General features: G+C 41.5%; 2 protein-coding genes across 4 annotated transcripts; one reads left to right on the top strand and one right to left on the bottom strand.

Moving 5' to 3' along the window:
- The first annotated feature begins 80 nt into the window (after positions 1-80).
- Positions 81-24,832, top strand: mak (male germ cell-associated kinase). Its single transcript, XM_079489420.1, has 16 exons — positions 81-150; positions 2,706-3,145; positions 7,490-7,544; positions 7,997-8,118; positions 9,454-9,536; positions 9,718-9,850; positions 10,746-10,917; positions 12,280-12,447; positions 15,499-15,762; positions 16,116-16,339; positions 17,693-17,832; positions 18,281-18,427; positions 21,070-21,156; positions 22,041-22,157; positions 22,330-22,428; positions 23,125-24,832. Exons 2-16 carry the CDS (start codon positions 3,042-3,044, stop codon positions 23,283-23,285), a joined length of 2,076 nt encoding a protein of 691 aa, XP_079345546.1. The 5' UTR covers positions 81-150; positions 2,706-3,041; the 3' UTR covers positions 23,286-24,832.
- On the bottom strand, positions 24,707-27,676 carry tmem14ca (transmembrane protein 14Ca). 3 transcript variants are annotated; one of them, XM_079489421.1, is made up of 5 exons: positions 27,571-27,676; positions 26,898-26,988; positions 26,018-26,119; positions 25,374-25,461; positions 24,707-25,013 (listed from the first exon to the last, which is right to left on the bottom strand). In XM_079489421.1, the coding sequence occupies exons 2-5, from the start codon at positions 26,971-26,973 to the stop codon at positions 24,956-24,958; spliced, it is 324 nt and encodes a 107-aa protein (XP_079345547.1). In that variant the 5' UTR covers positions 26,974-26,988; positions 27,571-27,676; the 3' UTR covers positions 24,707-24,955. The 3 variants fall into 3 exon arrangements, with proteins under 3 accessions (XP_079345547.1, XP_079345549.1, XP_079345548.1); XM_079489423.1 differs by having other exon boundaries at positions 27,564-27,616; XM_079489422.1 differs by having other exon boundaries at positions 27,568-27,614.
- Between the last annotated feature and the right edge of the window lie 284 nt (positions 27,677-27,960).

Below are 27,960 nucleotides of genomic sequence, written 5' to 3'. Positions count from 1 at the left end.
GAAGATATCCTACGCATCCGCAGACAGACTAAACACACACACCTAAACAGTTCATCAAGACTACAACTATGTTATCTCCAGAAACCCTGGTTATCTCCGCAGCCAGACAACGGTCTAAGGAAAGAAAAGAACAACACCCCGCCCAAAGTGGTAAGTTGAGGAAAATGATGCAGAAAAATGCTTGAACCTTGAAGAACTATATGTCACAGCGTCAATTAGGCTACACAGTGTATTTGTATTACTTTCGTCGTTCTTTAGTGTATTGACCGGTTGCTGTGTGCCATTGCGGAATAACTAGCCTATTATTTTCTTATTCTTTATATTCTTTTTTCTTAAAAAAGTATAATTCATTAATTCAATAATGTTTTAGGCTTTAGATAAGTATAGCCTACTCTTGTCTCTAGAATAGATCCACTCACTATCTTTGTTTGTGCTAATTAATTTAATCACATGAACGAATATATAGCCTACTTATTTGAACACTACTAACTTACTTTCCTTATAGTGGACACGTTTGTTTTTTAGCTTAAATGACCTTGTCCTTGAGTAGCTTCTTAATGGCATGTGGCCTGAATGCATGTCGGTAAGCCCCTTTAAATCCCACCACAACATATGTCAAAGTACAGACCAGCAAGCTGTTCCCCTCTCCAGACGAGTTAGCCTAGCCTACTTCCTACAGTCTCCTCAATGGATGCTGGCATGCTGCTAGCCTGCTAGTATGAGGAAAAAACTTTTCTCAAAGTGGGATCCCCAGGGGTCCTTGAGTTGGTTCCAGGGTGTCCCCAGCTAAATTATTGATACGAACCAAATAGACACTTTTTTACAGGTATAATTTTAACAAGCTAAGCATAAAGAAAATGCGTTGGCCGGGAATCGAACCCGGGTCAACTGCTTGGAAGGCAGCTATGCTCACCACTATACCACCAACGCGTAGACGGAATAGCCGTTGTATCAAATACGGTTCTGTCAGATACGAAAGTCGGGGTCCTTGGAAATGAGAGTTTGAGAACCATTGGTTTCTCAAAGGGTTTCTCAAAAGGATTTAACATGCACATCATTAATAGGTAGTCATTTTTGCCTCTAAAAACCGAAACATGAAACACAATTAGATCACAATCAAATGCATCTGTTTCACAGTACATTTAGAACAACCTGCATTTCAGCATTTTCTTTATTTGCTTTACATCCATGAACATGTTAATCGGGATGTTAATACATAATGCCCCAGCCAAGTTTATTTCCTTGTTTCATGGGCTATTTATTCACACATGCAATATAGACAAGTAAGACATACAGGTAGGCTACAATAAAGATGTACAGTATTAGTGTTATTTATACACTTTTATTCAAATGCTCTGTTTTAGCATTAATGTGTTTCATTATGTTTTTACTCATTTGTTTTGAATGTGCTATGATGGTGCCAATATGACACTATACTGATCTAATTGGCATGCTCTGTAGTGTACGTTTGTTTTTTTGAATAGCCAAGGTGCTCTTGGAAAGGGAAAAATAATAAAAAAGAAAAATGATGGTCTTCTTGGCATGTCCAAGACTACTCTTGGGTGTTTATAATAGTGTGTTGTTGTTGTTGAAAAGCAATGCAATGCTATTTCATTTCAATAAGCTAAAACGGCCATAGCCATCATCACATATGTGCAGATGATGAGGTATCATCACATTTGGAAAAGTGGCTATGGCCGTTTTTAGCACAAGGAATGTTTTTTGTGCAAAACAAATATGCTTGCAATGGATTCAGAATCATAGTTTGACCTGTCACATGCTACTTAAAGCAGAATGAAAATGTGTAAATTTTGCCTGCATATAGGCCTACCAGTAGGTTGTTAATGGTACCCCAACTTTCAGCAGCTTTCACAAAGTTGGGTTGGAACAGATTGAGAAGTGATAGTAGACACCTCTATGAACACATTTGTGAAGAAAGCTATTGATAAGCATTTATTTTCCAGATTGGTCCAAAATTCAGCTAACTTTCCTTAAGTGCTGCTGCAGCTGTCAAGCTTGAATGGTTTGGTTTAGTTTATTTCGATCTTATGCCATTGGAACATTACAAGAATCATGTATTAAACTCTTTAGACATGATCGAAAAGGTATAGGCGGAAGCTAGTAGCTTATTAATGCTATCCTTATTACATGGTTAAGTAATAACAAGGAGAAATAGAAAGCTTTATCTGGGATCCCTTATTTGCAAAGCAAACCATACTGACTTTAAAGGACAGGCAGCCCCCTTGACCGTCTGGCTTTTTGAAAGAATACAAATAAATAAATCTAGACTATCAACTACAAACTCTGTACATACTAGAGTACACAACAGTCTGATTACCATGGCCCGTGGCTTCAGTCCAATCCTGTTGGCCGAACAATGTGTGTGGGAGGAAGTGTGTGACTGTGACGTTGTGAGGTCACATCCTATTTACGCCCCAGCGGGCCTAATCTGCTAGGTCTGCTTGTCTTGTCATTTCCCTTGGGCAGCCATGTCAGGCTCTGGCTAGTGTCTCTAGCACACTCACCTAATCCTCATCACTACACACACAGGTAAAACCGAACGCTTCGCTTGCTCTCTTCGCCACCAAAAACCTAAACACTTGGTGATTTTCATCAGTGAGTAGGGCCTTTGATCTGTTTTGGGTGTATCATTTTTTTGACGTTTCTCCATGTGTCTGCTGTCTAATGATCATGTTCTGTTTCAGTGAAGGCTTGAGAAGACAGTAAGACACCGTATCAACAGTTGGCTGCTCTGCTGTATTTGGAGCCACTTGGAAAGAGCAATGGATCAATCATATCTACACCGTTTTTTAACTTCAGGAACATCAATATCAACGTCACGTCGATCACCATTCTAAAACCTCCTCTCCTAGGATAGGACAAACAAGAACTTTGTAAGAAAACCCCCAGAAAACTCCTTCAACAAAGAAGCCAGGTCTGGAAGTGACCAAGCCTTCAATGGGTTCTTTATACGACTTTCTTACACAAGGAAGGATTTCTAACACAAGGCAAGTCGTGAACCGATGAGTCCAGTTTGAGAGATGATGAACCGTTACGCTACACTGAAGCAACTGGGCGATGGCACCTATGGCAGTGTGGTGATGGGGAGAAGCAACGAGACGGGAGAGCTGGTGGCCATCAAGAGGTGAGGAGCAGTGGTGGGGTAACACTTGCTATGCATCCCATGTTTATAACGTGTTATGAACACACTTATAAGACATTATAATATGCTTTAATTATATAGTGCTCATAAATAATCATAATACTTTATAACCTTAACACATAAACTTTATTATAATGACTTATAATATAAAGTATTATAATACTTCATAACTTGCTATGTATTCCATGTTTATAACGCATTATAAAAATCTAATTGCACTACAATTTAGGCATTTAACAGACACTTTTATCAGAGTGACTTACAAGTGTGAAATCAGAATAAGCTGCGGGTAAGGATGAGCTGTAGTCAACAAACTAGGGAAAGAGAATGAAGTAGTGCCTTTGAAGAAACTTGGATACCAGGTAACAATAACAATGAACCTATAGCATCTGTCTAAACAACATGCTGGGCAGCAACCTGATATACCCACTTGGTAAACACTACTTCATTGGCCGGGGTCCCCTAAGGGTCTATACCGGGAACTCTCCTTTTTTCCGGCTATGCCAAATATCTTTTGGCGAAAAAATAGGCAAAGAATTGCCGGCCTTAATGTGTTGCATTTTGGCTATTTTCGCCAAATGTTTACCTATTTTCACCCAATGTTCACCTCTCATGAAATGCACAGAATAGGGACACTATAGTGTTCATGGGGTTAAACACGTTTTAAACTCTCAGTAAGCGTTGTTCATTTTCAGGGTTTGATTGATTGATTGATTGATTTTTTTTATTTCACAGTATGCAGAATGGGTACATTTCAAACCCAAGCACAAGTCAATACAAGAACTGTTACTTTGTGGACGAACCATGATTAAGCATTTACACTTTACAGGGCATTGCGGGCCCTTAATTTTGCCCTCACCAACGGGGCAAACAAACTAGCTTACAAGCCTTTGTTTCAATAGCATGCTGACTGGGCTCAATAATGGATGAGGTGCCGGTGGAGATGCTAAGCTGGTTACTAGGCAGGGACGGTGAAAGGCAGTGAAAGTACAGGGCTGGGTTAGGTTACGGGTCGTGTGGACGGGACGGCGTGCCCAGAGTGGAGGAAAACAATACCTGAGTGTTCCGTAACTCTTACACTCTTATGATATTCTGTACCCGCAAAATACAAAAACTTAAGACCGGCTGCCACAAAACAGTCATATCAAGGGACCTCAAAACCTACTCTAGTGAGGTCTTTAACCAAGTATTGGAGAGTCTGGATTGGTCCGATGAGCTTAAAAGCACACATGTCGAAGAAGCTTGGCTTGGCTTCAAAACCAAATTTACATCAGTACTGAACAACATGGCTCCTTTGAGAACCACCAGGGGCAAAACCCGCTCGGAACCATGGATGAATTCGGACATACTGGCTGCAATGAAAGCCAGAGACAAAAAATGCTCTGAAGTTCTAAAATGCAAGTCAAAGCTAGCCAAGCGCTTCGACAGTGTTCGCCAAGCTCGTTTGAACAACCTAAATACACAACGAATCAAACTACGAAACAGTGTAACTGCCATGACCAAATCAGCTAAAAGTAACTTCATTAATGATAAAGCTGAGGAAAACAAAAACAATCCTCATGAGCTCTGGAAGCTACTAAACAATCAACTAAGCTATGGTCAGAAACTAAAAACCAGATTTTCGAACATAAACATCAAATCTGACAACACTCTCATCACTGACAACCTTGATGTGGCCAACTACTTGAATATCTTCTTTACAAACATATCAACAACTCTGGTTAACAAACTGCCCTCCCACTCTGGGCTCTTTGGTGTAGAGCACATTACAACCTTCTACAAAAACCTAGGTGTTTGTAAAGACGATTTTAAACTAGTTATGGTAACAACTGATGAGGTAATTAAGAAACTGAGTGCCCTCCAACCCCACAAGGCCACAGGACATGACAACATTCCCTCCAAATTTCTCAGAGACTCAGCCATCTCTATAGCTCCAATCATCACCCACATAGTAAACCTCTCCATCAAACAGGGACAGGTCCCCCAAGATTTCAAACTGGCCAAAGTAACCCCCTTGCACAAGAAAGGGAGTAAATTAGACCCCGGCAACTACCGCCCTATTTCTATTCTTAGTTCCATCTCGAAAGTGATGGAAAAAATAGTCTATGAACAGGTTGAAAAGTATCTTGCCACTAATAAATTATTGTACGAGTTCCAATCTGGCTTCAGAACATCCCACTCCACTGACACATGCCTCCTCTATTTGAGCGACCACATCAAACAAGAGGTGGACGCTGGCAAATACTGCGGCATGGTCATGCTGGACCTCCAAAAGGCTTTTGACACCGTGAACCACTCCATACTGGTTAACAAGCTTAAAGCAATTGGTTTCGATAGCACATCAGTGAGCTGGATGCAATCCTACCTGGAGGGGAGAGAACAGATGGTGGAAGTGAACGGAACACTGTCCCCCCCCCTCCCAGTGAGCTGTGGCGTTCCACAAGGAAGCATACTAGGGCCTCTACTGTTCCTAATATATGTAAACGACATGACTTCAGCCTGTGACTGCAACTTGTTCCTGTTCGCAGATGACTCAGCACTGCTGGTCTCGGACAGGGACAAACTGCAGGTTGAAAATGCCCTCAGCTCTGAACTCGGTAGAATCTGCACCTGGCTCGCTGATAACAAACTATCTCTACACCTGGGAAAAACTGAATCCATTCTCTTTGGCTCTATTAGTAATCTCAGCAAGGCAAATGGCTTCTTGGTTAGAGTGGGTGACAATGTTATCACACGTAAAGATGAAATTACCTACCTAGGTTCCATCCTGGAGGCTAATCTTTCCGGTGATAAAATGGCCACCAACGTAATCAAAAAAGTCAACCATAGAACAAGATTCCTCTACAGGATCTCCTCACTGGTCAACAAAAACACCTTGAAGACCTTAACAGGAGCCCTTGTACAGGGTTTCTTTGACTATGCATGCACCTCCTGGTACCACAGCACCTCAAAGGCCCTTAAAACCAGGCTCCAGACTTCCCAAAACAAACTGGTCAGGCTCCTACTTGATCTAGCCCCCCGAACCCACCTCACCCCTGCCCACTTCGACAGGCTGGAATGGCTTAGGGTCGACGACAGAGTACAGCATCTTGCAATGGGTCTGGTCCACAAGATTCGATACACCACCAAGATACCCATGTACCTGTCTAGATACTTCCTTAATGTTAACGAAGTCCACACCCACAACACCAGAGGGAGTGCAACGAACCATGTACAACCCAGATTCGGCACAAACAAGGGACTAAATTCTTTTCGCTCCTATGCCACTAAAATGTGGAACGCCCTACCAACTGTCATTAAGACATGCGAATCCCTTGACTCTTTCAAAACCGCTCTCAAAGGGCACCTACGGACGGCTGCAATTCGAAACTGGCCCCTGTAAAATCGGAATCCCTCAAACACGAACGCAATGACAACACAAGAGACGGTCGCGGCCACACAGCCAACTCAAGGTATGGCCACTGAGCCAACTTGGGGACCCAACGCAAGGACAACAAAAGAGATGGTCACGGCCACACAGCCAACTCAAGGTACGGCCACGGAGCCGACTTGGGGACCCAACGCAGCTCCTCCAAGGAAAACAAACAATTTAACGGAGCTGAACGTGAATCCCCCCCCCCCGCCCCCCCTTTTTTTTCCCCTCACTGTATATTTTTCTTTTCCCTTTTTACCTCCTTTTTGATGAATTCTTTTTTGATGAATTCCTGTTCTGTCTATAGAAATGTCTATTTGTACGTCTCTAAATGTCTTGATGATTTGAACATGGTGGACCCTGTTGGAAACAAGTGTAATGCTTAATTGGGTCGTCCACTCACAGTTAACAGCCTTTGTATTGAGTTTGTGCTTGAAATGTACTGTAATTCTGCAAACTGTTAATAAATTCTTCAATCAATCAATCAATCACATAATTCCAGAAAGAGCTCAGGGTGGATTAGGACGCACAGGGGTGCACCGTTCAGCAGGTGGTTTGTGCTTTTAATTACACGCTAAGTGTAATTAAAAGCACATTTTAACATGAAGTCGCAGACAGTGTGTTAGTATTGAAGCTTAACACTTTTAGTTTACATACAATATGGTATTTCAGTTTTATTTTGTGGTTCCACAACTTCCACTGTAATATTAAGATCGTCATTATCATATTACAGGTGGTACCCGTCCATGGGCTTTCCCTCATGGAACAAAATAAGACGAAATTAGAGATGCCTCACACAGTGAATTATTCATGTTGACGCAATGAAATTCAGCAGAGATATCTGCATTATTGGGTTTCTTGGGTATATTTAATTTGTTTGAAGTGTTTCTGACCATTGACTTCGTCTTCCATAGGATGAAGAGGAAGTTTTATTCCTGGGAAGAATGCATGAACTTGAGAGAGGTGAAGGTAAGGACAGTTTTATGTATGGGAATAGTGGGCTATATGTGTGTGGCCTGCAGCAACAGACTAGATTGATCAGATGTTTATATGGGATTAAAGCAACAGTGCTGACTCAGCTCCTTGGGCACTCATGTTCATCAGTGGCTAACCTTAAGCAAAGGCTTAAGGTTTGCGCAGTTAGATATTTAATGTAAGAATAATTATTTACTCTGTCGGGTCACCTTTTCAAGAAAAAAAGTACCTGTGTTCCAGAGGATAATTTCAGTTATTAATTAGTCACAAGCTCTTGTTTGAGTTTTCTGTCCGACAGCAATGCCCAAACAATTGGGACACCAGGTTGGAAGTGGTTAAGTCTTATCTGTGGGTTCCCTAAATATGGCAGTGATGCAGACGATATTAAAAGACCCTTGCTTGTGCATATAGTGATGCTCATGATGTTGGTCTTGTCCGTTCACCAGTCACTGAAGAAGCTGAACCATGCCAACGTAGTGAAACTAAAAGAGGTGATCAGGGAGAACGATCACCTCTACTTTGTCTTTGAGTACATGAAGGAGAACCTCTACCAGCTCATGAAAGACAGGTAAAAAGAAAGACCACAATTCCTACAGTGAACGCTTGGATCATGTTGGAGATGATGATATAAACACTGGTTTGACATTGATTCCTAATTTTCCAAAAGTATAAACTGTCCAAGCGTCGACATCCATCCAGTGTTTTCCCCAGTGAACAGCCACCCGGGTAAATTATCCTATCTAGTCTGTACCTGGCCCAGGTCATGGAACAACACATAAAAGTCTCCCCTTCCTATATGGAATTTTCTTTCTTTAAAACCCTGAAAAAATGTGTTTTCATTGTGATACCGATATAAATAAGAAAGTGTTACTGCCTTGGATCCATTGATCCAAGCCGGGACACAATCAATTGATTGATCATTGTTAAAATAAACATGCTCTTAAAATGCAGGCCACGAACGCTTTTGAGATTTTCAAGTGGGCCCTGGTCCAGAAAGGGTTGAGAACCATTGCCAGAAGTTATGACTATGTCAAACCAGGCAGGCGGCCATTACATTGCCCGGGGAGTTATTTGTATAGATGTTTTTTTTTATGCATGCTGTCCTTTGTTTATGCAGTAAATTCAATTTGAGATTAATGTATCACTTTAATTTAAGACGTGTAAATCATAAACGAGGACAGGCTCATACGTAATTTATCAATTTTATATTTTGCAGGAACAAATTGTTCCCAGAATCAGTGCTAAGAAACATGCTATTTCAGATTTTACAAGGGATGTCATTTATTCATAAACATGGTAGGTTTACCGCCTGCTCAATTATATTTGCATGAGAGTGGATGCAATGCATGCTACAAGGTTTCCTGAATTATCTGATAATAAATGTTTTTGCATGTCCAAACATAGGTCAGTCTTCTTGTAGTTTGTGAACCCTCTTTAACTATCTCATTCCAAAAACCGTCTGTCACTAACTCTCCATCAGTGGACATGTGGATGCCTCACAGTCATTTAGGCTTTGACTAAAACACAATTTTATTTCTGCAATTGTATGCTGTTTTTTTGGTTAGAACATGAAAATGCATAGAACAGAAAGAACAATAATACTACAAGAGGTGTTCTGTACTGTATGCACGCAGAACACTTGTGTATGTGCGCTCGTACATGCACACAGGCCTGTACTAGTTTACTGTACTGTTGTACTGTAATGGTTGATGGTTCCACATGTCCAGTGAGCTTACCTAGCTGTGCTCCTTTTGGATCTGGTTTCTTAACTTTCCTTTCCTTCGGTTTCTCTCTTCTTTGGTTTCTGTTTTCTCTCCTTCCCTGTGTGTGTGTGTGTGTGTGTGCACGCGTTTGTGTGTGCGTGCGTGTTTGTGTTTTCTTCTCTCATGTCGTCTGCCGTCAGGGAGAATAAGCTGTTCACAGAGAATGAAATTAGGAACATCATGTTTCAAATTATCTCTGGTTTGGTTTTTGTACACAAGCATGGTAAGATGTTCTGTCATTCTTATGCTGTTTACTAGACTGACATTACTTCAACCCTAATATGTGTGCGTGTGCATGTGCGTCTCTGTGTGTGTGTGTATTTGTAACAAATATATTTTAAATATAATTACTCCACACACATATACTTGTAATATAAATATATTAATTAAGGCCACTCTTGCAGGCTTCTTCCACAGGGATATGAAACCAGAGAACCTGCTGTGCATGGGTCCAGAGTTGGTCAAGATAGCAGACTTTGGCCTAGCCAGGGAGATCCGCTCCAGACCTCCATACACAGACTATGTGTCAACTAGATGGTGAGTCACTCAGTGTGCTCATGGTGGTGCCTGTAGTGACGTGCAATTGTTGCACAGCAAACTAATAACAGAACGTAACCCTAGGCAGCCAACTAAATGTTGAATGACCCTCGTCATTCAATGTGATGCCACGATGACCTAATGCTCAATGTGATGCCATGGTGTACTGTACACTGTACGTTCCAGACGTAGGGACTCAAGTCACAAGGTTTGGATCGGAGTCTGAACCAAGTCACAATTTACTTGAGACTTTAGTTTATGTGTGAAGATCATTTCTTTACATGTGTTTTACTATAGTGACTTGACGTTCACTTGCAATTTGATTACTAATTTGAACATTTTTTCTCCTTAATTGTTCTTAACTGTAAAAATATCATTGTCATGTGTGAAACACAGTGGTTCCCGAACCTTTCAGGTCGAGACCCAAAAGAGAGATTAGACGTTTGCCCGGGAGTCGGGACCCAAACTAGTGAGAATAGCAGATCTACAAGCACACAATGCGTCGCTTTGCGCCACACTGCGAGCTTATAGATCGGCTATTTTCTAAGGCTGCAACAGTTAATCGTAATCGAATCAATTACGATTTAGTAATCGATTACTAATTTAGTAATCGTAATCGAATCAGCAACTTGTTGTTGTGGGTGTTTTTTACACTTAACCATCATTAGTTGCAGAATCTCTTAAATATAGGAAACGAACATGGGATTTTTACTTGAGTCGTGACCCATAAAATTTGGGAAACAGTGGTCTAGCAGTAAGACATTTGCTATTAAGTTGGTAGTGGTCATTTGTGTTTCTTATGTCCCATCATCATGTCATCACGTCCCCCGCTCCAGAGGTTCTACTATACATGTGTTGATGTTTGTGTTTGTTCTGTTCCATCATGTCCTCTCAGGTACCGTGCTCCAGAGGTTCTCCTCAGATCCTCCTCCTACAGCTCTCCCATAGACCTGTGGGCCGTGGGCTGCATCATGGCTGAGCTCTACACACTCAGACCTCTCTTCCCTGGAAACAGTGAAGTCGACGAAATCTTTAAGATCTGCCAAGTCCTGGGCACAGTGAAGAGGGTAAGAGAGCTTTAAGATCATGACAAAATAGCACAGGTCAGTTGAATAAATCTGATTTGTACCTGCAATTTATGTTTTTTTTGTTTTTGCATTGTATACTTTATTAACAAGATTGTTAACAGTACAGAGAGTAAAGTCAAAGATTATGCTAAAAGGATAGGAAGGAGAGACATGCGAGACAAGACATGGGTTGAATTCATTCAGACCTTCAGTCTTAAAGGCCTATTCATACAGTTTTAGGTGATATTGTGACCACCGAAAACTATAACATGACATCACAGCGCGGTGATAAGTGACTCACCGCTCACCCGAACACATCTAGTAAAATCACCTGAAACCGGAATATGAATAGGCCTTTCTTTATTTGTGCATTGGCTGATGTTATAGTACTGAAGGAAAAAAAGGTAAAATGTATTTAAAAAAAAAAAAGCCAATAAGTGTAAATGAATCAAACCGCTGCGAAATATGAAGTGCTAGATACATGTAGCGTTAGACTTCACACTTTCATCTCCTTCACAGTCCATATGGACAAGAGCAGTATCTTTTACAGGGCCTTAACCATGATCCATCTCTCTTAACACTGAGCATGCAGAGCCGTATGATCCCGTATCAAGTCCTAGTTCTTAAGCTTTTAGTTTATGCCGGCGAGGACAGGGTGAGGAGCTAGGGAGGGCCCCCAGGGCCACTGATGGTATGTCCCTTCCACACTGCTCATGAAATATGCATTTCAGATGTGTGTATTCTACATGGGTCATGGAAAATTAATTTCCCCACAAAAGGTGATAAGTCTCATGTAGGCCTATGAATTCTTTATAGGTCAACGTTTATGTTAGTGCTGGGAATCAACCGTTGGAGCTTAGCAGAGGTGGGGGTTACAGATGGAGGGGTGTCATATTTCTAATGCACCGTTTTACATTGTCTAGAGGCAGGGCATATGTCACGCACCTTTCTGGAGTAACTAAATTGACTTATCTCCAACACAGTAATCTAATCCAGATCTAGAAGGCTTGTTGCAAATAGCCTTCTTTCTGCAGCCCCGACATGCTATAGAAATGTGATGCTTAGATTCTTAGTTAAGGGTGCGGTCTCCGCCTGTTTGCTTGAATGGTTGCCAGGCACGGAACAGCACTTAATCAAATGTTTGCCTTCATTGAAGAGACATGCAAAACCAAACAGAGGATGGTTGTTTAAAAGATCGAACTAATAATTCTGGAGATTGCGTCCTCAAAACGAGAGAGAGAGAGAGAGATAGAGATAGAGAGAGACGGGCATTGACTAGTTTATAAATATTAGAAGCTCCCATGTAATATCCTAATAAATTGCTATTATATACCTAAACTCTATGAACGTGTCTCCTCATAGACGGATTGGCCAGAGGGCTACCAGCTGGCATCAGCCATGAACTTTCGCTTCCCCCAATGTGTGCCCACCCACCTGAAGACCCTCATCCCAAATGCCAGCAATGAGGCAATCACTCTGATGAAGGACATGTTACAGTGGGACCCCAAGAAACGACCAACCGCTGTACAGGTAGGCTAAACCAGTGGCTGTCAGCTTTGGACTGGAGATCTGAATCTGAGGGACTCAGACTTTTATACTGTACACCAGGGGTCTGCAACCTTTGTGAAAGTGCCATCTTTTTTATTTTCTAGAATAGTCGGTGTGCCATGTCAACATACATTTTAATGACACCGCATCAAGAATTCCAACATATTTTGATTGTCCAGTTGTCCACGAATATAACCTTTTCCTTTGTTTTTAAACATTTTCTTTCACAATGATCATTAGACTCATTAGAGCAATAATCCACCTATTTCCCGGAATCCCTCCCCAGTCAGAATTCAGAGTTTTAATGAATGTAATTATGTGCAGGATGTAAGTTACATACAAACGTGAGGGACTTCGTTAATTTGACTAAATATTTTTAAATAGTTTATTTTAAAGCAAACATCCTTTGTCACTTGTGCCCATGATCCCCCTCCTTTGTGCCAAAGGTTGCCTACCCCTGCTGAACACTACACTACAAGCAGAACATGTGGCTCTATGTGCCACATTATCAGCTTGCCTGCCGTTGCCAGGGTCACTGGTCATTGAGTTCAGTCACTGACAAAACATTGATAAGATCAACGTGTTATTGTGTGGGTGCTTATGCATCGGAATGAAACAAGCAATATCATTTCACCAAACTATTACTATGAAAAGAATCTATAAAATTGGCTATAAGAAGAGAGGCTCTGGGAGTTCTCAGGTTTCATATGGATAGCAAATTGCAATAGAGAGCTCCTGCAAAATTACGTTTTGCTCTTACTTCCATCTCTTTCTGTTGGCTGAGCTACCAGAGAACCCGGAACAAACACAGGTGCCAATTTAGCAAACTCATGCTATCACCTAATCCACCAGCACCAGTAAACAGAATGAGATTTTGTCGACTTAGGGGTCCTCTGAAAAATTACTTAATTTAATCAGTCGACTTTAAAATGGCAGTGTCCTCAGAGAGGCTTGAAGGTTGTTTGTTATGCGTGGTTACCCCTGTCCTAAGATCATACACCTGAGCCCAATCATTTTAAACGCTGTTAAAGCCATACCTGATACCCGATACCTGTGGTGTCCCAGTAGATCTGTGAATAATTATCATCTACCTATTCCTTTGTGTTTATCACTCATACATTTATATAATCACAGTCTCACTGATAATTCCCATTCCCCGTGAGACCATTTAAAAACACTTTGTGTTGGGTGTTGATTTGGAAACTCACAGCTCCAGCCTCCAGTGGGAGTGAGACTTTTCCATCCTCTTCTTATAAGGTGCTCAGCGGTTGAATTTCTCTCAGGGGGGTTAAATTCATTTAACCCTATATTTCACTTAGTTTTTTTCCCCTTTTTTTCTGCTTAAAGTCATTAAAGGAGCATTCAGTGATTTGGGTGATTTGGAAAAACCCCGGTCCGCCCCGGTCAACTCCGGGAGTGCTTGAGGGCTAAAGCCACCTAGCCACGTAGCCAAAAACGAAACCTACGTTTTTTTGACCCCCAGGGGTTAACTGGGGACAGAGAGGAACTCCTTATATGGTCAGCACACTCTATAGTAGGGAGGATTATCTGATGTCAAGAACACTGGGCTCACTTCATAGAGTATATAAAGGATAGAGACCGAACTGGAGCACTAGCCCCGCCCCCAAGCTATTAATTTTGATGAAGTTGCTCAGTGGCGTTTTGAAGCACCCGGAAGACTGCCGGAAGTACCTCCTCCGGACCTCAAATTTGACGTATGGGTGACGTAGGGAGTGATGGTCCTACGTGTCCGCCTGCAGTCCTTCCTCTTACCACTAGGGCCCAGAGCTTCAACGTTGGAGCGCCTCACTGGCCCCTTGGCTCACTTCCTTCCTGGACTACAATTCCTATAATGCTTTGGTGCACTGCTCCTCCTTGTGGATAGGGGGAGGGCTGTCTTACTGAGACAACATGTAGTCCAAGGACTATTTAAAGAGGACGAGAAGCGAAGACCGTACGGTGGACTCCATGTTGCTCCCTGGAAGGAAAGAAACATGCGCAGTTGAGACCAGGAAGTTGTACATGACAAATCCCCAAATCATAGATATGACACAAATGGCCCAGCAGATGGCGTGATGCCACCGAAAGGAGAGATGCTTGTAGGCTACATGTCACGTCCGACCAACATTACTGTCTGTGTGATGCTCCATGCTGGGACTTACTTATCCACTTGCTGTTAAAACGTTAATATAAAAGGTAAAATGCAATGGCGTGACATGATATACAAGCATCTCTCCTTTCAGTGGCATCATGCCATCTGCTGGGCCATTTGTGCCATATCTATGATTTGTCATGCACAACTTCCTGGTCTCAACTGCGCATGTTTCTTTCCTTCCAGGGAGCAACATTGAGTTCGCTTCTCGTCCTCTTTAAATAGTCCTTGATGTAGTCCAGAAAGTAAGTGAGCCCAGTGTCCATGACATCGGAGACACTGGGCTCACTGCTAAAATCTAAAATATCTAAAACCACATATTACACACATAAAGACCCCCAGGAAAATGTTCTAAATCTTCTAAATGTCATTAACATATATATTTTTGCCAAAAGGGTGAGGTTTCCCTTTAAGTGAAATCACTGAATATACCTTTAATTGATTATATAAAGTAGTGAGAGTGCACATTTTATTGATTCCAGTCAGACAAACGACAACCTACCTCAAACCCTAAACCTAACCTAACCATAACCGCAAGCACGGGAGCCGCGCATGTTCGAGCGGTTCCCGCATGTCGGACTAATGCTCCGTCGGAATTACGTGCGGATCCCGCAGCTAATACTATTAAACCCTACAAACTTAAATGACCAGGTTTCTATACTTGGTCAAATGTCTTTGCCGGAAAATATCGGAGCTCTGTGTGAGCTTGTAGACTTGCTATTATCGCCGAACGTTCGGATATTTCCGGGATGCTATAGGGTTCATGTGCTTAATTACTGGAGAATAAAAGGGGAAAAAGTTACATTTTCAATGATCTCCTCTCATCATCTCGTCATCTTCTCCCGTGTTAATAATAACGACATCTCTCTGTTGTTTTTTAGGCCTTGCGTTACCCTTACTTCCAGGTGGGCCAGATCTTGGGGCCTCGCCCTCAAAGCCAGGAGGTCAGGAAGGCCCAGAACAGGCAGTCGACCCTCGTCCAGCAACCCTCCGAATCCAAAGTAGACCCCCAGCAGTCTGAGTCTGAGGCCGAGTCGTCCCCCAACAGACAGCACCAGGCACAGCATCGGCATCATCATCATCAACCCCTTCAACAGATCCCCCTCCCCCAGGACGACGCTAAACCTGCAGCTCATGTTCAGATGGTGAGTAGCTGGAGGTGAACAAGAAATACACTCATGACACGTGCACATTACATGCTGTATTAACCACTTAAACCCCATACCCCCCCCCCCCATAAATCAATGCTATTGAACACCCTTTATGTCTGTGTGTTGATTAAGAAAAAAATATTGAACCAATGAAAAGACAGACACACACACACACACACACACACACACACACACACACACACACACACACACACACACACGGCCAGTCATCGCAAAAAAAACCCAACCTACAAGTTAGAATAATGAGATAAGAGTTGTCTGCCCGACAGCAACGATATTTGTCATGGAGGTGTTGTATTGTATCATGGCGGCGTGTGTTTGTACAGACGTCTGCGCTGCAGGGCAGTGAGAACGGAGCGTGTGGAGGAGGAGGAGGAGGTGGCGTGGGGGGGCTGAAGAGTGGACGCAGGCGCTGGGGTCAGACGGTGGCCAAGACCTCGGACAGCTGGGACGAGACGGACCCTTCAGAGCCAGCCGCCTCCCACTCCAAGAAGCCCAGTCTGGCCAACTCCCAGGAGGAGCACGGCAGCCACAAGGAGCATGGAAGTCGGCAAGTTCATTTTCACCTTGAATTCCTTCATGTGTATATAGCTGAGTTTGAAGTCGGTCGGACGGTGGTCAAGATACGTGAACTACAGACGTACGTACATAGATATATATTTATACATATCCGGTACACGCACGCACACACGCACGCACGCACGCACGCACGCGCACACACACACACACACACACACACACACATACATACATACATACATACATACATTTCATGCATTTATTGTAAGAATATTATTATTGTCTCCACCAGGCCGAAGGCATGGGGTGAGAGTATGTTTTGCACTCCGTCCGTCCGTCCGTGTGTCCGTGTGTGTGTGTGTGTCCGTCCGTCCGTCCGTCTGTGAACAGCTAATCTCCGGCACCGTTAACCCGGGCGATGTCAAAATCTTTCACACACACTCCCTGGATGCCAACGATGAACCTCTGCCCCAGAATTTCCAGAACGGCCTGTTATAGCGCCACCAGGAGGCCGCTTTGTGCAAAACAAGTTTTTGGACAGTACACCTACAGATTTGGTCCAAACATCACGCAAATTGGTACACAGTCTCTCTAGAGCCATTCAACGAAACGGGTCTTTCAGATTTCTCAGACTCCATCCTGATTGGCTAAGATTGGCTTCCAAAATTCGCACGAGTGCTCAATTTCAAACAAAATGCTGCAAATCATGAACACATTGTGTGATTTCCCACTAGGCCGAGGAAGAAATGCCACGTGAAAATGTTCAACTCAGCCTCATGGTGGCGCTATAACTCGCCGAAAAGTGTTACCTCTAACTGCACGGATCTGTGGATAACTTTGTATGCCAACTCCCTAGAGGTCAAGGAAAAACCTTTGCCTGGAATTTTTCACATCTGCTCTTTATAGCGCCACCAGGAGGCCGACATATGTAAAACACATTTTCTAATATTACTCCTTTAGATTTTATCCAAATTTCACGCAAATCGGTACACATGCTCTCCATAGTCATGTGATCAAGACGCGTTTGTTTGATTTCTCATAATCCACCTTCATTGCCTACGATTGGCTTCTAAACCTTTCAGGAGTAGCCCGCTTTGTACAAATTGCCACAACTACTCAACACAGCGTCCGATTGCGGTGAAACTGTGCATGCATATTCCCACTAGGCTGAGGAAGAAATGCCAGTTGACAGTTTTCAAATCAGCCTCATGGTGGCGCTACAACAGGCCAAGCCACGTCGCACGCGCACACACACACACACACACTGGGACATACTTGCGTCGTGTCCAGGGAGTGTACTTGTACATAAAGACCTACTGTATCTACTGTATGCTATGGGCCGCTATGCAAGTCTCTAAGTGTCCGATTCCAATTATATTTTCAGATCCAAAGAGCAGAAGCCACTCTATACCTTCAGCACAGTCACCAAGCTTCCTAGTAATGTCAAGATGAGCCAAACAGACTCCAGTCTACCAGGATCTGCAGCACGACAACATTATCTCAGCCAATCACGATACCTGCCTGGTAAGGCTGTGTGACTTCAACATTTCTGTTAGATTTAACTAGCATATCGTTGCTGTCGGGTGGAAACCTCATGTCCAAAACTGTTACGTTTTCAGGATTAAAATTCCTAAATAACAAAACATTGCCGAAAATGTGCTGCAATGTGACGCGTTTTGAGCTTTTAGATCTGCTATTTTTGCTACTTTTGTGTGAAACTGTAGTATGACAAAGTAGACTCTATTTTGTCATACTACAGTTTCACACAAAATTAGTAGTAGTATTCATAATTTCTGAATTCTGGTTAAAATATGGAGATAAGATGTTTCATCGACGATATGATGCAATGAATGAATGAAGAATATACCATATCAAATAAATGGAGTTAAATAGTGGCAATTAGTGCCTCCAGAACACCAGCATCCGGCCGTATACTCACACCAAGCACGTTATGTTTGTTGATTTTTTTTAGGTTTGATCAACAAGAGCCAAGCTTCGTCTGCAGATAAGGAGTTGAGCGGCGCAACATTACGGGACCTGTGGGACAACTCCAACAACTCTATTAATAAACCCCTTGCTCCCATCGGAGGGGGATTATCCCTCACCAGAGCCAACCCAGGTGAGTGCTGCTACTGTGTGCATTGGTTTTATCTGGTTCATCTTGAGCTGTGAAATAAAAAACTTCAATCAATCAAGGTTTTGCGCCTGTCAAATTAAATAAATATTAAGGTAACATCTTTAACACTGAATCAATCTTTATCGCTGCTACATTTCCTCTCAACTTTGAAAACAGTATGGCTACCTTTGTGGGTGTTTTTCTTATGTACTTTCCCTTTACCTGGTGAATTATAATTTGAATGTTCGCACTCTCTGCAAGAGCAATGCTGAATACTGACAGAATCAGAATGAAGATTTATTGACCTAGTATGTTTTTTACACATACCGAGAATTTGTCTTTGATGGTCTTCATGCATGCCTTCATAGGACATATTAGCATATCAACAAGTCCCGTTTGTTTTGTAAAGTTATACAGGGATTTACACACTATAATGTGTGTACAACTTTATGTACCACTATTGCACAATAAACAGACACTGCAGCTTACAGAGAAGTGGAAGGTGAGTTGGTTCTAAGTTGCATCTTGTTAGCTAAATAAGGCTTCTTAGCTAATTAAGGCTGGTTAGCTAATTAAGGCTTTCCATGATGCCCAAGGCTCACTCTTGAAATGCTTAAACACCACATAGGTTATTTATGTGTAACTTAGAGATGAGCAGCTGACAAAATCTCTTTTGGCAGCACAATGTAAAGACATCTATAAATGACGCTTTGACAGGATTAGAATATTGTGGAAATAAATAGCAAGTAATCTTTGGCATGCCCTGTAGCGTAAACCAGGCCTATGACAGTGCCATCTATTGACAGATAAATTGACCCTGTCCTCAAAGGCCCTAAATGTTCTTTTTTTTTAAAACAAAACAAAACAGACAACAACAAAAACAAAACAGACCCTCACAAGTATCCCCCCGCCCTTACCCTCCCATGCCCCGGGGGAAACAGAATGAGTTACTAAGTTTGGGATTCATGCATTAAAGTAATTAAGATTAAATGCTAGCAATAGTGGGAGCAATGTAAAGAAAACAAATTGAACTATTTCATTTTTAAATATATATATATATATATATATATATATATATATATATATACATATATACATATATATACACACACAGCCTACATGTATCCATACACACATATACATACATACATACATGCACATACATACACATTCATACATATGCGCACACGCATAACCGTGCACACATGTACATACATGCACATACACATATACGCATGATCCCAGTATACTCACAGTAGAGGGGCAATATTGGAATTAGTTCCTACTTAAATTGTGGTTAAGGAATTAATGTATGTGAGGAATGGGTCCCAGGCCCTAAATGTTAATGCAGTTGCAAATGTCTGGAGCCAAAGGACAAAGCAGTGTTTTGGGGTGAGCAGATCAGCGTCTGCGACTTCAGAGACAGGAGACCTCTATAATGCATTTGTCATGTAGACGGGCACAATGCAAGCCCCTGTTGTGTTCCTCTCTCCCTCTCTCTCTTCTCTCTTACTCTCATTCTGCCTCTTTACTCTTCATTTCTTACTCTATTGCTTATTCATTAGATTAACTGTTGGTGTAAGATCAAGTGTCCCTTAAATCAGTGCATGGATCCCAAAGCTTTCAGCCAGTGACCCAAAACAGAAATTAGATATTCACAGCGTCGCTCTGTGCCACATTGTGAGCTTGTAGATTGGCTATTTTCATATACTTCTTAAATATTTGTTCTAATTTATGGAATTTTTTAGATTTCTCTTTCATTTCTTCATGACGTTACTGGAAAAAATCATTGGATTTTGTTATTCATTCATGAAAAGTTTATCTTTTTTGGGAATGTTTTTTGAAAATATTTTGAAATGATAATTAAAAACCAAATGTAGGAAACAAAATCTAAGGGGACCCATAACAATGTGTCCACGACCCACAAATGCAGTGCATACACATCTTTCGACTTGATTTGTGAAGTCACTTCTCCAAATAACTTCTTGTAAAAAATGCTGTTATTTGAATGCATCTACTGACTTCGATCTTTCACTGTTTCTTTGCCACTATATACTTAGTTGACCGCAGTGTGCTTGTAGATCTGCCATTTTTGCAGAATGTTTGCCTTGTATGCGGTTAATAACTAGGGCCTAGTCATTGACTAGTCATTGACTAAGGCCTAGCCCTTGTCATAAACCATATAAGAGGCCAACATTCGGATGCCCCAAAACAATCCCCCCAAAATAAAAACAGATTTCCCATTCTGGTTATTTAACATAGCTAAACGATGCAAGCTGAAGCTTGTAATATTAAATCAGCAATTTTTGCTATGTTTAAGACATTTTTTAAATGTTTACAATTTCATATATTAACAGTCATGTCAAAGTCAAGTTGAAAGTGATTAAGTCTGTCTGAGGGTTTTATAAATAACGTTGGTTCCATTGTACGCAAGCACAAAAGTATTTATTATTTTTTTTCCATTTAACGGTTTTAGACATACCGTATACCAGGTTTCTGCCCAACAGTGACGATATGTTGATCAGAGAGCTTATTTGCCAGAAAAGTCGCCTTATTTATGTCATCTGTTTTCCTTCCACTTTCCACTTTGCCCTTTCTTTCCTCTGTGGTGGTGCACACATCTCCTCTTTTGGTGGTGAGAGTAGAAGAGAGTGAATCTAAATCCACGGGTAGCCCATCAGAGAAAACCGTTGTTAAAGAGAGGATACTGGAGAAAATTGACCCCTCCAAAGGTGACACACGTTTATAGATTAGTCGCCCACCCCTTAACCTGTTAACCCGATTAGCTAATCATAATGCCATCATATAATTATGTTCCTAACTTCCTATCTGATGTTGACTTAAAATGAAAACCGTATTTATAGCGTGCCACTGTCTTGCATCGAAAACAGCACATATACAGGCTATAAGCTTGTAGACCTGCTATTTTTGCATGCACTTTGAAGTACTTCAAGCCCTTAACTTGCAGATTCGTGCTTTGTATCATGCATTTTCTAAAGCATAACATTGATATGCACTTGAATAGACTTACTATACTAATTTGATATGCAACACTACCCATGCAAACGCACTTCTAGGAACACACAATGTAGTCCATTGTCATTAGAAGGCCAACAAAGTGTCATGACTGCTGTAACGACTCCAGCTATACAGTGAACGAGTTAACATGTGAAAGAGACTATCTGATGAACCCTAAAACCCCAGCTGGAGATAGGATCCCAAGTACACACTTTAACCACACAACTAAGAACCGCCATTTCAAACAGATGGTAAACGGCACTAGAACATTACTGTCTTCATGAGTAAACAATGAGGCATTTGACTAATTATATTGATAACCATCTATGGCTACTAGTGGACTGTAAAGAAGGTGACACTTCCAAAGCTGAATTACTTAAGTCATTTTGTTTGGGTTGATAGTGATAGCACAAGCATGCAAATTGCAAACATACCACCAAATACTAGCCCTCTTATATTTTCCTTTCTTGTATAGTCCTTAGATTATAATTATTTATTTTAGATTATTATGTTAGGAACATTATAGTTTTCTATGGTTGATTACAACTTAAAAACTCAAACGCACAGATGGTCACAGGCAGGTTATGTTTCCTTCCAGGGACCTTTGTGAGCACCAAGTACAACCTCTCTGGTGGCTACATCCCTTCCTTCCAGAAGAAAGAGGTGGGATCAGTGGGACAGAGGATTCAGCTCGCCCCTCTAGCCGGCCAAAACAGTAAGACCACTTCCCTTCCACGAAAGCAACAAATGCTGCTGCTCTGTGAGCTCGCTGTACTGCACACTACTTCATCTCCTCACTGTTTGTCTGTTGGCATGTTTCACCGTTTCCACCCTGACCTTCGCTCACTGCCACTGCATTTTTCTCCTCTGTATCTTCACCCTTTCAGTCAATCTATCTTCTTCTCCTCCTGAAACCAAAAAAGACAAACCGAAATCTGCCAAACCCACGTCTACATTCAACTCATCTCTGAGTGAAAGTACTGAAGGTAATGTGCATGTCTCTGAGTATGAGTATGTACATCTGTCAACCGCTCATTTGAACGTCATTGCACAACCCTTTTGTCGCTCCATAAAAATGGCACGTTCTCAAATGAACATGTCTATATAAAAGGGGTTGTGCAACAAAGTCTAACTCTTCTTCACTTGTCATTTCATTCTTCATGTTCTGTCTCAATTATTACTCTTGTATTTGCCTTCATTTTTGTTACTGTGAAACTATTTTGCCTTGCATATAAAACATGCCACTTGCTTTATACCGGCCGGCCAAAACTACTTGGAACCTCTGGGCTCCAAGCGAGCTGAGGCGATACCAAAATGTGACTTGAAAACACTACTGATTGGTCACCGTCAGAGGGAATCGTCTCTAATGTTGTGTCAGAACAGACATCCCTATCTGCATGGAAGCTCCCAAACTATACGTTGTAAATGTGAAATGAATCAATATTGAGCAACTGCATGGTCTATTTCTCACTGAAATGTTCACATGCTTTTGTTGAACTGTACAGGTTAAATAGATAGTTTCAAGGCATTAGCTTTAACTTAAACAATGTTTAGCACTCTCCTACGCAGAGGGGTTGGACGTCACTGTGAATACCAGCTACAGTACATTGAATCCTATCTGCAATGGAAAACGAAGTTTAGATTCTTAACCACTGATTGATTGATTCATTGACATTTTCCAGACTATGACGGGTGGAGGAAGAGGTCAGACAGGACTCAGATGAAAGGGCCCAACTATTCCGCCCTGGGGAAGAACTCTGGGAACATTCTGACAAGAGCTCCCGCCGTACAGCCAGTCCATGGCAGGGTGGACTGGGCATCCAAATACGGAGGCAATCGGTAACCACGAGAGGACATGATTCAAGTAGTGGCTTGTTGAGGTGCAGTGTGATTGCATACATCGTCACTAGAGGGAAATACATGTCAATCTAGACACAGAGGTCCTACTATGACTCCAATACGGAAGAATGAATCTGCCTCCCTAATCAGATCTCTACCCTCTACCAAAGAGATAAATAATTTCCCAGTTATCTTGTACCTAGCTCATTGTTGAAGTACTGTATGCCAGAAATACCAACCATTTTCAACTCTAAACGTTGACAATAATTTGAAAGAAATGAGGCAACAGCAGGCTTTTTTTTGTATCAAGTGTAATGGACTTTCTGGAGAAATTCTCAAAATATTCTCAAAAGGTATGCTATGACAATTATATTAAATTGAAACAAGATGGAACCATATACAGTATGAATAAACTGGGGAAATGCTGATGACCACCATGACGACTCCAACACACCATCTTGGTGACATATGTACCATGGCACATCTGGTGCATGTTCCTGAAGCAAGTGACATTTTATGACTTTTGCACATGCAGACATCTTTTTGTGATGTAAGCAAACCTAATGCATGTGGGAAACACTGTGAGTAGGTGCTGCCACACTATCGAAAGAGCCGCGCACGTTCTCGGCTGTGCGCAGCTTATTTTCCGAGTTTTTAGACAGCTGGTGGATGGAAAAGAAGCTCCACCTCCGCGGAAGACTTGCGCGACGGCCAGATTCCCGGAAACGCTCTCTGCAAGTCGTCCGCGGAGGTGGAGCTTAATTTCCATCCACCAGCTGTCTAAAAACTCGGAAAATAAGCTGCGCACAGCTTAAGAAGTGCGCGGCTGTCGACCGTTTTGCGCTTAGGTGTGGAAACAGTGTATAGACGTGTCCTTTATCTTCACATGGAGATAAGAGGGCGGTGCTGAATCCAGGCGGTTTTAACCACATGAACCCATGTCCCTATTCTGGGGATGAACATTTGGTGAAAATAGCAGATCCACAAGCTCACAATTGAGCTGGTAGATGGACTATTTGTGACAAAGAGATGGTGTACAGCAGGGGAAAAAGGAGTTCTTAAGGACCCCACTAGTTTCCTGCAGGAAACCCTCTGCTCTGGTGCAGCATGGAGGATGCAGCGAGAGCCAATTCTTTTACACCAACTAGATGTTCTTAATACGTTTATTACGTTATTGTAATTTTAGATCTGTTTAAGTTGTTTTTTTATTCTAGTTTTTATTGTCAGGTATTCTTTTTATTTAAGATGTCATTGTTTTACTACTGATAAAGAAAACAATTATATTGTTTTATTCCTCCTGCGTCAACTGACCAATTTCACCATATGAAAGACTTGGAGACTTTCTGTATGATAGGCTTTCAAAAGGAATAATAACTGTCAATGTTTTAAACTTCTCCGTATGTAAATGAGACAAATAAAACCTGACCGTTTTATAAACATTTTACATAACATTTAATGTTTTCGTAGCACTTACATTTAAAATACATGACATCCACTCATTATATAAACAAGATGATATTATATTTACTTCTCAATTGTACTTGTTTTTTTTCTTTTTTTACAAAATATAAACAGTCCATACTTCCTCAAGCAGAGAGACCTTATTAATGAGAAGAGTCATAGTGAAGAAGAGTGATATTTTTTTACATCCTCGGTTTGTACAACTCCACTTCATTAGGACTGCTGTGGTTTCTGGAGCATTCCAACGCCAAGCTTCCCCAGCATTAGAAGACTGGAACAAATATGAGATTATTCACACAGACCGACATTGGCTGTAAATGTATTTTGGTGCAACATTGTGTTTGAAAAAATAACAAAGGGAAATAAAAAACAGGAATGTGTCAAACTATCAAGGCCTCAGTTTACCATACAAGGTACAAAAATGTCTATTTGTCTGACGTTTCTTGTAGATTTTCATCAGGTCATGTGAACATGTGACATGACCGAAACGGCAGCCAAATTACGTTGTATATGGTGTGCGCGGGCTCTACCATTTGCAAACTGAAGCTTCTTTAGCCCAGCACCCACCAGTCTATGAGGGTTACCAAGGCCTGACGTAGAACACACTGTCCTTCAAGTATGAAATGTTTACCTTGCTCCACACATCAGTCCAGCTGGCATGAACTTCCGGGATCCATAAAACCTCTTTCCCATGACTGCTGACAGAGCTCCTGATGTTGCTGTGAAGATGCATGATGGACAAGTCAATATGGACCAACCCAGTGCACAACATTAATCCATTATAAGACCTGAGGCCGATTCTACAAATGCCTTCTAAATCAGTAGTTCTTACACTTTCAAGATTTTTCTTCTTTTTTTTTAAACAGCCAATGCAAAAATCTAAAATGACACTTTTTCGGTTTCAATGTGTTAAACATGATAGGCTGCAAGATACAGACTAAACATTATAATGACTAGAGCAGTGCCCATTGGGCAGATCCAAGTTCGAAATGCATGTGTCGAATTTGAAGTCGGCGGGCGAACGGTTTTCGAGTTATGTGGATTTCAGACACACACACACACACACACACACACACACACACACACACACACACACACACATACTATAACAGGTTCTTCTAGAATCTAGATGGAATATAACTGCCCCATAGAAACATCCTAAAGACTGCCTTTCCATGAAATAATACACAACATATTGTGCATAAATGGACACAGGAGATTAGAAACACATTCTTTGTTTACAGATTGGCAGAAGTATGTTCTTAATTCACCAACCTAGAGAAACCCAAACGTTGTTGGGGTCATTGGAGATCTGGTATGCCCCGAAGCCTGCCAGGCCACCAAAGAGAAAGCCAGCAGCAATAGAGGGGACACTACCTGAAAGAAAGCCCAAAACACATGTTCAATGACAACTGCTGTGGTTATACACAGCATGGCTAGATCAGTGCTTCTCAAACATTTTCATGCCAAGGACACCCCAAACTGATGTGCATTAGGGTACGCCAATTTTGCGTAAATAGCTCATAGATCTGCTATAACTGGCGAATGATAATAGGGTTGCAGCGGTTAAACTAATTTGGGACAGGTTTTACATTTAGAATATAATTGCAGAGATGTGTCACCTCGCCGAGAGAGAACGTATGTTTGTTTATTTCAGTACTAGCCTTGGCTCAAGACTATCATAGATGTATTTTATCGAATACTCGTGGTGCTTTCCCGTTTTTCCTCCCAGAAATGTTCCCCAGTGAGGGGGATAACTTGTAATATGCTATTGGCTGTTTGTATTCTTTTTGGAAAAATATAAAAAGATACTCCTATGGAAAAGCTAAATAATTTTACTTATATTGACCCCATAAACAATTTAGTATATGTAAGGTTTTGCCCTCCGTTGTCCTTCAAGTTCCACAGCCTTCTGCCATCCAACCTCTCCCACCCCTCACTGGGGAAAATTCCGGGAGGAAAACGGAAAAAGGGTGAGTTGTCCTGTTACCATTTTATCGAGTTTTAATTTTACTTAATATAAAAATTACAAAATCGATAAAATACATCTACGATAGTCTTGATCCAAGGCTATTTCAGTACCTAGAATGCAGCAGTTATACAGTATGTGCATACCCGGCCACCCTTCCTAAATCATATCAAATCCATAACTTACCTGCTTTGACATAACCAAACACTCCCCCGGATGTAATCAGGGCTGCATACCCATATCCTAGCCAATCAACAGACATGGTTGACAGTGACACCTGCAAATAAAACATACAGAGCAAGTTGAACAGTTCATGTAGGCAGCAGGCTATAATTATAAAGAAAAGCTAATCCTTGTTCATAAAAAGTTCATAACCCTTTGTGGTAAGTAGTAGTCTATATCACGTAGGACTTACATTTGCAAATATGCTTGTATTAAGGCTATCTGACTGCGTTGACACGGAGTTGTTGAACAACACTAACTGAGCTGCAATGAGGAGAGTTGGACTTGGAAACATTGTGGGCTTGTTTGTGTTGTGGCCGCTCTAAACAACCGCCTCTGAGTCTGATCACAAGTCTCATATCTGGAGTTTTAAGAGTGCTTTCATGGGGGTGTCTGTCTGGTCTGGTGTGCAAGATAACATAGTAACACATACACACATGATGCGCCTGCTTGAATGATAATGCTCATATGCTAGCTGTAAAACATCATGCAGCCTAGCAGCCATTTCTCCTCTGATGGTTTCAGAATTATAAAGTGTTCAAAATGCACATGTACATGAGCACGGTAAAGCTACGCCACTGGTTGGTTAAACATGATAACCTAATTTGACACATTAAAAGTATTTAGAGAGCACAACCTTGCCGCTCGTCTGTTTGTCCTTTGACTCCTTGTTCCCCGCCGAGCAAGTATGACCGATGCACTTGCGCTTGCTAACGAAATGTCCGATGGGAAATGTAGGCGTGCCGCGCTGTTATGGATTTATAATTTATGTCCCTGCATATTCCAATCCAACTTTATTTATAGAGCACATTTAAAACAACCAAGTTGATTAAAGTGCTGTACAATTAGGCAAAGCAGCAATAAAACATAATATGGTTATATGATATCACTACATTTACATTACAGATCAGATCAGTCCAAAACCTCTAATAATAATAATTATTATTATTATAATTAATAGGCAATAATAATAATCATCATAATAATTTGGTCCCACTCCTTGGGGTGTTTCTGTTGTTACAATTAT

Source organism: Electrona antarctica (genome assembly GCF_951216825.1).
Source record: "Electrona antarctica genome assembly, chromosome: 20".
Lineage (NCBI taxonomy): Eukaryota > Metazoa > Chordata > Actinopteri > Myctophiformes > Myctophidae > Electrona > Electrona antarctica.
The sequence above is the reverse complement of the archived record's forward strand: the minus strand, read 5'-3'. Positions and strand labels throughout refer to the sequence as shown.

What these genes read in the sequence shown, in the direction of transcription:
- mak (XM_079489420.1), top strand. Translation starts at nt 3,042, where the DNA reads ATGATGAACCGTTACGCTACACTGAAGCAACTGGGCGATGGCACCTAT. An exon ending in TACCAGCTCATGAAAGACAG is followed by an intron (nt 8,119 to 9,453) that starts GTAAAAAGAAAG and finishes GTCTGCCGTCAG; the next exon opens with GGAGAATAAGCTGTTCACAG. An exon ending in TCTGAGTGAAAGTACTGAAG is followed by an intron (nt 22,429 to 23,124) that starts GTAATGTGCATG and finishes GACATTTTCCAG; the next exon opens with ACTATGACGGGTGGAGGAAG.
- tmem14ca (XM_079489421.1), bottom strand. Translation starts at nt 26,973, where the DNA reads ATGTCTGTTGATTGGCTAGGATATGGGTATGCAGCCCTGATTACATCC. An exon ending in GTTTGGTTATGTCAAAGCAG is followed by an intron (nt 26,120 to 26,897) that starts GTAAGTTATGGA and finishes GCTTTCTTTCAG; the next exon opens with GTAGTGTCCCCTCTATTGCT. An exon ending in GGACTGATGTGTGGAGCAAG is followed by an intron (nt 25,014 to 25,373) that starts GTAAACATTTCA and finishes TATTTGTTCCAG; the next exon opens with TCTTCTAATGCTGGGGAAGC.